We start from the raw sequence: 11,193 nt of genomic DNA, 5'->3' as shown, positions 1-11,193 counted from the left end.
TGATAAAAGATGTGTTTTGGGGGGGGGTTCTTACATGCAGTTTGCATGCAGGCTGCACAATATCCAGCATAGCTGAGAAAAAAAAAACACCAGCTGCTGCAGCGTAGCATATTAAAATATTAAAACAGAAGGGATTTCAATAAGTGGATGCTCATCATTCAATCAATAATCTGCAGGATAATGCGAGCAGGGATAATATCCGTGTGGTGTGGTAACAATGACATCTTGTGGCCGTAGAGGAGAATTGCACACACTTCATTCTCAATCTTTTTCTTTGTGACTGAAGAATTATTGAAGTGAGTGCAATAAAGTAAAAGAAAAATGATGCACACATATCTCATTACAAAGAAACTTTATACAGTGATGCACCACATAAAATGTACAAAAATAATATTATGTAAAAATGTCTTTTCTTTTTCATTTCAAGGAAGCTCCTGGGTTCGAGTCCCAGTGAAACCATGACTTTATGGACAGCTGCAAGGCTACATTCACGGCTACGGTGCCTTAAACTGCACCTAAAATATCCCCCCAAATCCAAAAGGCAGAGAAATATCATCCCCCATGAGGTATAAATAAAAGGATAGCCAACAAAAAAAAGACAGCATTAATGCATATGTGATTATTATGTTTCCAAACTGTCCCATTTGGCTCGTGTTAAAGCAAACTGAGCTTAAATGTCTGTGTGTGTTTAGGTTGCACTATGAGTTGAGACGTATGCTCGCACTGTCGTCCTTTTACACGTACCGGGAGAACAAGTGCGGCAAGACAGGACTGTCATGTTAGTAGTGTAATAAAAATATAAAGTATATATAAGCAGGTGTACAGGATTTTTCAGTCATTTGTCAGTTGCTCTGTTGTTCAAAGTAGTCACAGAAGAGGCGCCTGACCTCCTCAGAGTTACTTTGGTCCATGCCGGTCGAGAGGAGCGGCTTGTGTCGGGGCTGAGGGCTCTCCGCCTCGGCCACCTCCCCCTGCCACTCAGCCTTGAAGGCGTCCCCGTGGGACTCGCACATGTTGTGCAGAATGCAGCAGGCCAGGATCATGGTGGGCACCACGTCCAGTCCGCAGTCGTTCCTCTTGCTCAGGCACTGCCAGCGCGCCCTCAGACGCAGCAGCGCCTCCTCGGACACGCGCAGCGCCCGGTCCAGCTGCCGATTGAACAGCTGCTGGGCGTTGCTCAGCGCTGCTCGGCTCGACCTCCTGCCCTTTTCCTCGGGGTAGGCCTTCAGCAGCCAGCTCTGGAGCGGGTAGCAGGACTCCCCCAGCAACACATACCTGGACATTGTAAACAGAATTTTAAACACCCTCACGATTCGTCAAATAACCTCTCTTTATCAAAAAATGTCCAAACTACAACTGAATCTTGAATCTACCTGAGTGATTTTCCCATGAAAACCAGTGGGGAGGCGGGTGAGAGTCCACCCTCTGCAGCTGTGGCCCAAAGCGATGAGTTCTGTAGAATGTCAGCTGGATCTGTCCCGCCTGGGAAACTCGCACACACATCCCAGAAGTGCCCCCGGCCGCTGACAGCCACCTGAGAACACGAAGAAGCAAGCTGTCAAACCCCGACAAGCAGAGAGCACGCACTTATAGCAGGAGCAGACGAATATCTACCTGCGACATCACCGAGAGCCAGCCGGCAGGGTTGGCGTAGTCAGACGCGTTGTTTGACGGGGAGATGATGGCCGTGTGGAGCGTTGCTATGGCGCCGACACAGTGGGGGAAGCCCCAGTGGGACAGGAAGAGCTGCGCCGAATCCTCCATCTCCTGCTCGTTGGGGGGCCGCAGGTAGATGGAGCTGAGGAGCGCCACGATGGCGTGACACATGTCTCTGACGCACCTGCACACGGTGGACTTCCCCACGCCGAACAGGGTGCTGATGGTGCGGTACTCGATGTTGGACGCGAGGCGCCACAGGGCCACGGCCACGCGCTTCTCCACCGGCAGCGCCAGGCGGAAGCTGGTGTCCTGGCGAGCCAGGCGGGGCCTCAGCTTGTCGCACAGGTAGAAGAACGTCTCCCGGCTCATGCGAAACTTGTCCAGCCAATCGGAGGGCTGGAATTCCGTCATCACCACCCGCTCCCACCAGTCGGTCCTCTGAGTGGTGGTCCAGGGACGGGTGCGGATGCGGACGTTGGAGCGGAGACCTCCAGCTATCATAATCTAAGGAGAAGAAGACGAAGACAACAAAATGAAATAGTGTATTTTTTTTTTTTTAACGTGAAAAACATAACATAGGAGAAGAAGAAAAAAAGGGAAGTAGGCAGGCTGATAGAGACTCCAGGTTTTGTTTCTCAAAAGAAGGATGGCCTCAGTCTTTAATTTAATTTAATCAAAGTAGTATCCAATAAAATATTTCCAGATTTGGATAAATTTCACACAGAATTCACTCTTCTCACCAAGTTCATTAGATTTGACTATGTCAGTGTAGTTTTCCATTTACAGTGAAGTAAAATCAATCCTTATTCTGTTCATAAAACAAATTTGTGTCATTTTGAGTCTACTGAGACTTTTAAATCATACGTTTATGTATTTAAATATTCTAACAAAACAACATCCTGCTGTGGTTTGTGAGACTTTCCCTCTTGTTGCTTACGATACAATTAATAATAAGAACAAAATGGCGAAACATATATTTACTTTTTATCTTTTAATTTTATTTATGTCTAGTTTATACGTATAAAAATGATAGAGTTTTATGTTTAACTTGTGATGAGACACGGGTGGAAGGACCGACTCACCAGCAGCATCCTCCTCTGACATTTTATATTACTTGGAGTTAATGGATATGGCATCTCACATGACAGGTTTGGAGAAGCACGGACAATGACATTTAACTTCACATGCAGCTATATTTCAAAACGATCGGACCTGCATTGCATTGCATTTTTGTTTGCGGTCTGCGATGAGACACGGGTGGAAGGAGCGACTCACCAGCAGCATCCTCCTCTGTCTCTGGAAGAAGTACTGTCGGTGCCGGATGCGTCTCTGGATCTCATTGCGCCTCTGGATGTTTGCGTCGTTTATGTCTCTCCGGCGCTTCAGCAGCATGTAAGTCATGAGAAACATCAGGGACCGCAGCGGCCCCTCTTCCTCCATTTCCACCGACTCAACCGCCGGGAGGCAACGCGCAAAACATAAAGCGAAAGCAATAAATACACAAATACGAGATGCAACAGCTTCCGTGGTGGGAAAACGGTCTTTTGTTTACTTCCGCTTCCTTCCTCTTTTACTCTGAGTGGTGCTGCCATCTAGCGACTGAAGCTGATAGATAGCTATTACAAACACTAATAATAATAATAATAATAATAATAATAATAATAATAATAAGAGATATAATTACAGTCTAGTTGATTCCTCACAGGGAGTCGTTGTATATAGGCGTATGTCCTGAGGTACAAGTGTCTTCCTCAACCTGTCCATGTCCTCTTCTCACCTGACGTGTAAAGATATTAGGATATTAAATCATCTTAGGCCCGCCATTGCACACAATATGCTGCTTTTGCCCACTTTTGTGATTTTATTCTCTTGCTCTTTATTTTTATGTACCGCTCTTAAATAAAAAAAAAATTCTAATTCTGATGCTGATCTTAATCTCCTAAGGATTTCCCAAGAAAACTCATAAAAAAATAATGACAATAATATTTGTATGTGTGTTTAAATGATGAGGAATTCACAGAGAAACCGTGTGTCGGTCATTAGTTTGACCTTAGAGTTATTTAGTTAGTTATTTTGAGATACTAAGGCATTTCTCATTATAATGACTTACAGGAGCATTTCATCACATCACTGGAAATGGTCCTCCACACATGGCTGATCAGTGTTCATGTATTGTTTTGTCTTTCAGTGTAATGCAACTTTATTTGTTCAGTGCAACACTTTTCATGACTGATGAAGGCAGCATGTGATCAGATACAGTATAGATTAAAAAATATAATAAATTTGACCAAATGTGCTCAGTGGATTGTGGTATTAGCTTAGTGATCTGATCATTAATTAGGTGCCAAAATAAGGTTTTAATGAACCTGGAAATGAGGAGTTTAATGAATCAGCGTCCACTTTCAACCTCAGTTATTATAATTTGAACTTTTATTGGTGTAAAGCTTCTGTTTTTCTTTTCAATCACAAACTCTTTTGTGAACTGGTAGACTGGGTTGTTTGAGAAGCTGTGGTTCCGTTTGCTCTCTTTTACGTCCCGCACGTGTCCCTTCAGTTCATGTGAAGGGAAGCGTCTTTATTCCAGCCTGGCAAGTGTTTTTCAAATGCGTGATATGAGCTCTTTCTTTCTTCGCATGTGTTTAGTGCCACAACTCATATAAAAACACAGAACAATAAGTTTGCACAAATCTTCCTTTATGACATCCTTAATGTCCGACTTTCTGCTGCAACAGAAGACGACATGTAAACCCCGACGGTCTCAACAAGAGAGGAAAGTGATTTCGTTTGAAAGGAATGTGAGTTCATGGCAGGAATGTTGATTCCACTGAAGATACAGAGAGTTATTTTCTAACCCAAGCATTTCACAGTCAAGAGGTGAAGAGTGATAGAAATTATTAGCCTAGATATTGATATCAAGGAGTAAACAGTACAGGAAAAGAGCTCCTTGCCATTCACAAAGTAACTGCCTGTGTAGACACGGCCACAGACGTCTACATCCACATACTCAAACATGCACAGCTGCCTTTGCGTTTCTCATTAGTGCCATTAGATGTGTTTTACAGCGGAGTTAGTGAGTTTAGTGTCAGTCTTTTTCTAAGGTTATCTATTATTTACTCTAGGATATATTCTCTATTGCTGTCAGAAAATTTAGGACACAACTTTCACTCGAGTGATGAACAACTCTGCGGCTGCATTCTCAAACTCCTTCGCGTCCATGTTTCCACCGGATCCCCGTGTCTGTCCTTCGGACATGGCCTGAGCTAGCTTGTAGGGGGAGATCTTGGCGCTGGCTTCTAGGTAGCGGATAGCCTTCACGTTAGCCTCCAGACAAGAGTTAGCTTTAGTGTTAGCGTTAAGACAGCAGTTTGCTTCAGAGCCCTGGGAGGTCTCTAAAGCTTCCTTCAAGGTTCCCAGCACGGCCTGGCAGAGCGCCCGGGAGGCGGGCCCTTCGTCCGGGCAGCACACCTCGGCGTAGAGCCTCTGAGCCTGCCGGATGTAGTCTGAGAAAACGGCGCACGTGAGCACGCCGTGGCGGAAGACGTCGTAAGGGACGGCCTCGTGGTTCTGGCAATGGAGGCGCCGCAGGAGCGGGGCGGAGGTGGAGGCAGGGACCCCACCCTCACTGCACAGGCACTCGAGAGTCTGTGAGTATAGGCCCCCTCTCACTCCTCCTCCTCCCCCTCCTCCTCCTCCTCCTCCTCCTCCGCCTCCGTCAGCGGGGCTGTCGGTGCAGGAGCCATCAGGGCCTTCAGGAACCTCAGTTGCGCATCTTCGAGGCCCCGTGAGGTTTAAGAGGTCGTAGGCCACGCGGACATTGTTGCTGAAGGCAGATCTGGGTGGAAAAAAATGAGATAGCAGAAAGGAGATCTTTGTTTAGTGTGTATGGCTGAGAAAGAATGAACTATTTTTCATCATACCTTTTTTCAGCTTTGAGACAACATCAGTGTTAACACAACAGGGCTTCATTTCTGTATATCTTTGGCACAAAGCAGCTTTTTGATGCAGCCTATATACATTTAATTCTATAATTCAGAGGTACAACATTTGGGGCGTCAATATTTGCTGGTTTTGCTATAATATTTTAACAAATTCTGAGGAAAAAATTTTAATGGGAATGTGTTTCTGGGAAAAAAAAATAAATGTTGACTAATGATTAAGTAAACACATTTTATTTCTTCTCCCTACATAGCATCTGTAACTATATCCCTGCATATTGTGATAGTTGTTTTACAGCACCTCGATTGCCCGTTGTCTTCTAAAGCGTGCTTTACAAATAAAGCTTGATTTGAGTCAAGACAAGGGTGTTAAACATATGGTTTGAGGGTCAGAATTGGCCCGCCAGAGGGTCTGATTTGTCCTGCTGGATAAATTGTGTGTGGATGAAAAGTGAGAAATTGCATAGCAGACATTAAGCCAAAATTCAAATAACTTGGCACCCAATCCCAATTTTTCTATCAGGACTGCACTATTTCAGTTAGAATTGCAAACAAAACGCAGCACTGAGGCAAAGACTAAACAGCAGATGGCAGCAATATTGCACTTAATTCTAAAATAATAATAATAATAATAATAATAATAATTAATAAATAAATAAATAAATAAGTTGTTCATAAAATATATTGTTCATTAAAAGTACAATTACACAATGTACTTTTTTGCACTGAAAGAAATCAGGACATGCAGTTTTTTATTATGCCTTTATGCTACTGGTTGCACAGACCTCTGGGAGTGGTGCGCCAGCCGCAGGTGCCACAGCGCGCGGTTGAGACGCTGCTGCTCCTGCGCGCCTGCGCCGTGCGTGCCTGAGCTCAGCTGCTGCTGCTGCTGCAGCTGCTGCTGGTCCTCGTCCCCGCATCCAGCTGTGCCGGTGTCCGTCACCGAGGCGAGGTTGCAGAAGTGGTCGGCCAGGAACCCGATGGGATCGTCCGATCTGGCTTCGACCATCTTCAGGATGGCCCCGCGCAGCAGGTCTCCCACTCCGGCCTGCGACAGAAACTCGCGGTCGCTGTCCGATTTGGTGGATTTGCCCACGGGCATCCCGGGAGGAGGAACCCCGGCCCGGCGCTTCTCCTTGTCCGCCATAGCTGTTGACGTCCCGTGTCGCAGCAACGGCAGCGGAAGTGATGACAAACAGGAAACGGGTGTTCTCGGGATATATTCTTTCAGCAGGAAACCAGAATAAAAGTTTGTTGTAATTATGAGCTTTTATATTCAATTAACTGGCATCTGGGAAAACTATATATATATATATATATATCCTAAATCATATTTCAGTGGTGCATGGTTAGATTAGATTAGATCGATACTTTCCATGTGTCATATATTTTTTGCACAATGGATGGATCTTCAGAAGAATTAGTTTCTATGACTGGGTTGATCCTCGTCAAACAGCAGTAGAAGCAAACGTGACATTTATTTTTACAAGTGACCGAAAGGCATCCTCTAGCTGCATCTATCAGAAAAATAACAGCATTTACATCACTTTACACTTCAAGCACTTCCACTTTATGCCTGTGTGGCATAAAAACTAATTGTGTGCGAGCTGGCTTTTTTACATGTCATGCTATACTGAGCTAAGTCAAATATTCAAAATATTATTTGAGTATTTTTGACCGTGTCATCAGTTTGTTGTGACCTCATTATGTTTTCTTTAAGTTCTGAGTAAAACATTACCATCACTGTAAAATACCTGTGTCCAAGCACTTACTTACATTTGGGCGATTTCTGCTTTTGTCAGATCATTGTGAGGAAAAACAACAATTTGTGTGATTGATTCTTAAAACTCTTCTCCTGGGGAAAATACTACACATCATTTGCATCACAAATAATATTAAGTTTCAATACTCAGTGTCCAATGTGGTGTGTGCACATTTTAACTAACCGGTTAGAACTAATTGATGAGAGGGAATTTAAAGACACAGGATAATTAATCGGTTCGTCAAACATGTTAAGGTGGATTTATTTCAATGTTTATTGATTATATAAATAGCCCACGGCACACAAAAACATCTGGGAGGATACAGAGAATGTCAACAATAGAGAGAAGAAGATGTCCCTCAGGACATCCACTAACACAACAGATACAGTACAGCAGTTATCGGATCCATTGTCACAGCTGCAAGATCAGTTGAACAGTGGCTGGTAAAACCTATTCAAAGATATGTAAGTATGCTGTACAGTTATATTTCACATTTGCATTGGACACAAAACTGTGAGCCCAAGATGATGCTACATGAATGAAGATCAGTGAGGAGACGAAAAAGAAAAAGAAAAAAAAAACTTTACCTACTGCACAATATCTGAAATTTAAATTAAGTTCACCTAAAAGGTTTAAAAGTTGCGGTTTAGCAATGATTGGTCAATGAGGGTCTTTGTTCTTTTCAAACAAGGTATTATGTTCAGTTGTCTTAAGTTTCAGTTCTGTTTTGGGCTGTAGTGTTGTACTTGCAGTCATAATGCACGAGCTGCATCGTCCGCATGTGCGTATATGCCATTTGTTAGCGGTCTGTGACTCCCGTTGGTAAGGGCGGGAACCTTTTTCAAAGAGGCTACGTCGTCCGAGATGAAGGCTGCAGGTTGAGGCAGGAAGTTCCTCTGCAGCTTGTGCTCCAGCATCATGTGGTTCTGAGGGGGAAGGCCAAGGCACGCTCTGAAAAAGACAAGGTGGGAGACGGGTTTAAACGCGATGAAACCAAATGCCTGGGTCCCCGACAAGTAAAGGCAACAGCACGCCAAAATGACAAAGAACTACTGACAGCAAAGGCCGACCGTGATGTCTGGACCAAAATTCTGCACATGCGTTGGAGGAAATAACTCTGCACACCAGCAGGTGGCAATAGTCTCTTTGTTGATTGAAAAAATGGTTCATAACTGGAACCTACAATGGCACAGTGCTCGATTAGGACAATAAAACATAACACAATCAAGATGCGTCATCTATTTGTCCATGCTTGTATGGGATTTGATTTGCCATTCACATTCCAACTACACTTTGTAGTTGTATGTTTTCAAGCCGACACAATTAAATTTGTTTTTTTATTAATATATTTATTTCTAAATTAAATAAAAGGTTGCCAATAGTTGGAAAGATGTTGTCTAGTGAGAGTTCAGTACGCTGGATGCTAAAATATGAACAAAGTTTGAACAAATTGTTACTGTTTGAACCCACACAAACGTTTTACAAGACTGCAGTTGTCATGATGCACCATCAATTCATTATGTTATAGAATAAATTAGTACTGAATGCACTGTCAAATCAAATCTCAGTTGCTATTTGCTTCATAGGCTCGACTCAACTCTCCCAAAGAGCCAAGACCAAAAGACCAGTGACAGGTTTTCGATGACGACTGAAGCAGTAAAGTGATTCATACATCACTAGTCACGTGACGAAGCCACTTTTTGACATAATAGTTCGATACAACTGCTTCATGAGCTGCCACACATGCCAAGAGGATCAACTCTAGACAAACCATCAAATAGTGTAGTACTCTCTTGAATCATGCTGAGCTACTGTCTTATTTTAGAAGATCGTGATGTTGTTAAGGTATATTATGTATTTAATTGTTCGGGATAAATATGCATTGCAAGCTGCCTAAAAGGTCAGACTAAAGGACAGCACCACAGGCATTCGTTGGCTTGCCGTGTCATGGCCCTAAAGGAAAAAACGAAGCCTTAATTAATCCACACCTCATGACGTTCTCTATGCAGGACCTCTGGCGGAAGAAGGCGTTGATGACCGGAGTCCCTGATGGGACCAGCGGGGCTTTGCAGAGGAAGGAGAGAAGCGCCAAGACGCTGTGGAAGGACTGGAAGTCCTCCCCCTGGGGCTTGACGGTCACGCGCTGGCAAAGCTCCGTCAGGATGACAAGGTCCAGGATGATCGGGCTGGCTAGTAGAGAGTCCTGGTACAACAAAAAGACTGATGAATTTGAGTTTAACGGTGCAATTTTAGAAGAAGCAAGGCAAACTTTGGGCAGGGTATAGTCTCTTTTCTAATGCAGTGTTTGCTTTATTTATATAGATGGAATGAGACCAACTGTTACTGGATCATTAACAATCAAGGTGACAATTTTCAAATTTAACACATGGTGTCTTTAGGTCTATTTAACAATGTTATCTGAACTGGCTGCATTTAAAACATAATTTGTTCCGTTATGAATGTTTAAAAGAAACTTATCTTATCTCATCTTATCTTTGTTATGTCTTTGCATAGTAATGCTGGGGAGCTAGAGTGCACACGATATAACTATAGCATGTTAGCGCCCTGCATGCGTCTCTTTGAGTTAGCTATAAGGCCTATGAAGAAGGATTAACAGTCGGCTGTAGCTCTCCTGAGCCTCTCTACAGCTCTACAGCTACCGTCAGATGAAGACAAATGGCTCTCAGAGTTTTTACCCTGAAATCTGCTCGTTTCTGAAACCGCTTGAACTGACCTCACAGGTGTTGTGCAGTGCGATAGTATTGGTGCCTCCCATCATTATTTCAGAAGTGTACTCATCCATTGCACGCTTGCTGTCGCCCACATAAGGAACATACTTAATCACCACCTGGAATTAAACAGAACATAACATGGATGATTTTTTTCTTTTTTTCTTTCTGCAGACATACTGGACTCATCATATCTCTTTGTGTGGGTCTCCGACTCACACAGTGGTCAGGTTTCTCTCCAGGCTTGTACAGTATGGGGTTGGACTGGACCATGTCGTCCACCACGTTGCTCTTGGAGATCTCTTTGGAGCGGAACTGCTGCGGGGCCGAGAGGTTTTTCCCGTCGTTGTTGCCGAGGTGGTTGTAGCTGACAATGGAGGTCGGCTGTCAAAGGCAGACACACTTATTAGGGTCTCTTAGATGACATGAAGTGGGGCTGTTGCAGCTGTAGCTGCAGGAAATGATATCAAGTAATAAAGTGCAAGGAATCCTGACACGTTTGTAGACAAAGCAATCTTGGAGTTTTTATTTATATTGGTTTTCTCAACTTTTTGAAATGATAGATGTGGATGTTTTATTAATTTATCCTGCAGTCTTGCAACTTGACACAAGAGATGGTTAAAGGAGAAACATATGGGAAGTTATTTTCCGTCCTATCCCTCACCTTGATACCTGCGCTGACCAGAAAGTCCACCAGCACCGACTTGATCTTAGTTTGACCGGACTTGAAGTCGTCGCCGCCGATGAACACGCCATTCTGCATGGCCAGCTCTATAGCCCCCGGCACAAAGGTGTTCTGTGGGGAGCCGTTGATGTATGCGCAGCCCTCCTGTATACTGGCCACTGCAAACAGAGTGGAGGGAGACACCTTGGCTCCAGCCTGAAGAAAGCAAAGTAGGCAACGAGACAGTGTCCGTCACTGAGTGGGTCATTATATCACACTGAGGAGGAAAGCTTGGCTCACAATGCTGCTTTTCCCCCTGAGACTCTTCTTACACTTACAACCCTTCTCTTTGAATACAGCCACTCGCTGAGGATCATGAGTCTGTGTAATGGACTGATATAACTGCCGACACCAGTGAAACCAACATAGGATAACATAAAAAC

At 44.0% G+C, this 11,193-nt stretch overlaps 3 protein-coding genes across 4 annotated transcripts; all 3 read right to left on the bottom strand.

Annotated features, from left to right (window-relative positions):
• Positions 1 to 337: 337 nt before the first annotated feature.
• On the bottom strand, positions 338 to 3,235 carry LOC125023740 (putative nuclease HARBI1). 2 transcript variants are annotated; one of them, XM_047611236.1, is made up of 4 exons: positions 2,935 to 3,235; positions 1,615 to 2,163; positions 1,374 to 1,534; positions 338 to 1,275 (listed from the first exon to the last, which is right to left on the bottom strand). In XM_047611236.1, the coding sequence occupies exons 1-4, from the start codon at positions 3,097 to 3,099 to the stop codon at positions 843 to 845; spliced, it is 1,308 nt and encodes a 435-aa protein (XP_047467192.1). In that variant the 5' UTR covers positions 3,100 to 3,235; the 3' UTR covers positions 338 to 842. The 2 variants fall into 2 exon arrangements, with proteins under 2 accessions (XP_047467192.1, XP_047467193.1); XM_047611237.1 differs by lacking the exon at positions 2,935 to 3,235 and adding an exon at positions 2,742 to 2,753.
• Positions 3,236 to 4,332: 1,097 nt separating this feature from the next.
• On the bottom strand, positions 4,333 to 6,792 carry tpgs1 (tubulin polyglutamylase complex subunit 1). Its single transcript, XM_047611241.1, has 2 exons — positions 6,380 to 6,792; positions 4,333 to 5,491 (listed from the first exon to the last, which is right to left on the bottom strand). The coding sequence occupies exons 1-2, from the start codon at positions 6,739 to 6,741 to the stop codon at positions 4,807 to 4,809; spliced, it is 1,047 nt and encodes a 348-aa protein (XP_047467197.1). The 5' UTR covers positions 6,742 to 6,792; the 3' UTR covers positions 4,333 to 4,806.
• Positions 6,793 to 7,606: 814 nt separating this feature from the next.
• On the bottom strand, positions 7,607 to 11,127 carry LOC125023809 (inositol-3-phosphate synthase 1-A-like). The gene is given in 7 exon segments (XM_047611322.1): positions 7,607 to 8,308; positions 9,346 to 9,560; positions 10,092 to 10,205; positions 10,306 to 10,470; positions 10,751 to 10,993; positions 10,995 to 11,027; positions 11,089 to 11,127. Coding segments are annotated over 7 exon segments (1,008 nt in total). The 3' UTR covers positions 7,607 to 8,109.
• Positions 11,128 to 11,193: the final 66 nt, after the last annotated feature.

Source organism: Mugil cephalus, chromosome 17 (assembly GCF_022458985.1).
Source record: "Mugil cephalus isolate CIBA_MC_2020 chromosome 17, CIBA_Mcephalus_1.1, whole genome shotgun sequence".
Classification (NCBI taxonomy): domain Eukaryota; kingdom Metazoa; phylum Chordata; class Actinopteri; order Mugiliformes; family Mugilidae; genus Mugil; species Mugil cephalus.
Note: the sequence above shows the minus strand (reverse complement) of the source record. Positions and strands in the feature narration are given on the sequence as shown.

What these genes read in the sequence shown, in the direction of transcription:
- LOC125023740 (XM_047611236.1), bottom strand. Translation starts at nt 3,099, where the DNA reads ATGGAGGAAGAGGGGCCGCTGCGGTCCCTGATGTTTCTCATGACTTAC. An exon ending in GGCTCTCGGTGATGTCGCAG is followed by an intron (nt 1,535 to 1,614) that starts GTAGATATTCGT and finishes TCGTGTTCTCAG; the next exon opens with GTGGCTGTCAGCGGCCGGGG. An exon ending in TTCATGGGAAAATCACTCAG is followed by an intron (nt 1,276 to 1,373) that starts GTAGATTCAAGA and finishes TACAATGTCCAG; the next exon opens with GTATGTGTTGCTGGGGGAGT.
- tpgs1 (XM_047611241.1), bottom strand. Translation starts at nt 6,741, where the DNA reads ATGGCGGACAAGGAGAAGCGCCGGGCCGGGGTTCCTCCTCCCGGGATG. An exon ending in CTGGCGCACCACTCCCAGAG is followed by an intron (nt 5,492 to 6,379) that starts GTCTGTGCAACC and finishes TTTTCCACCCAG; the next exon opens with ATCTGCCTTCAGCAACAATG.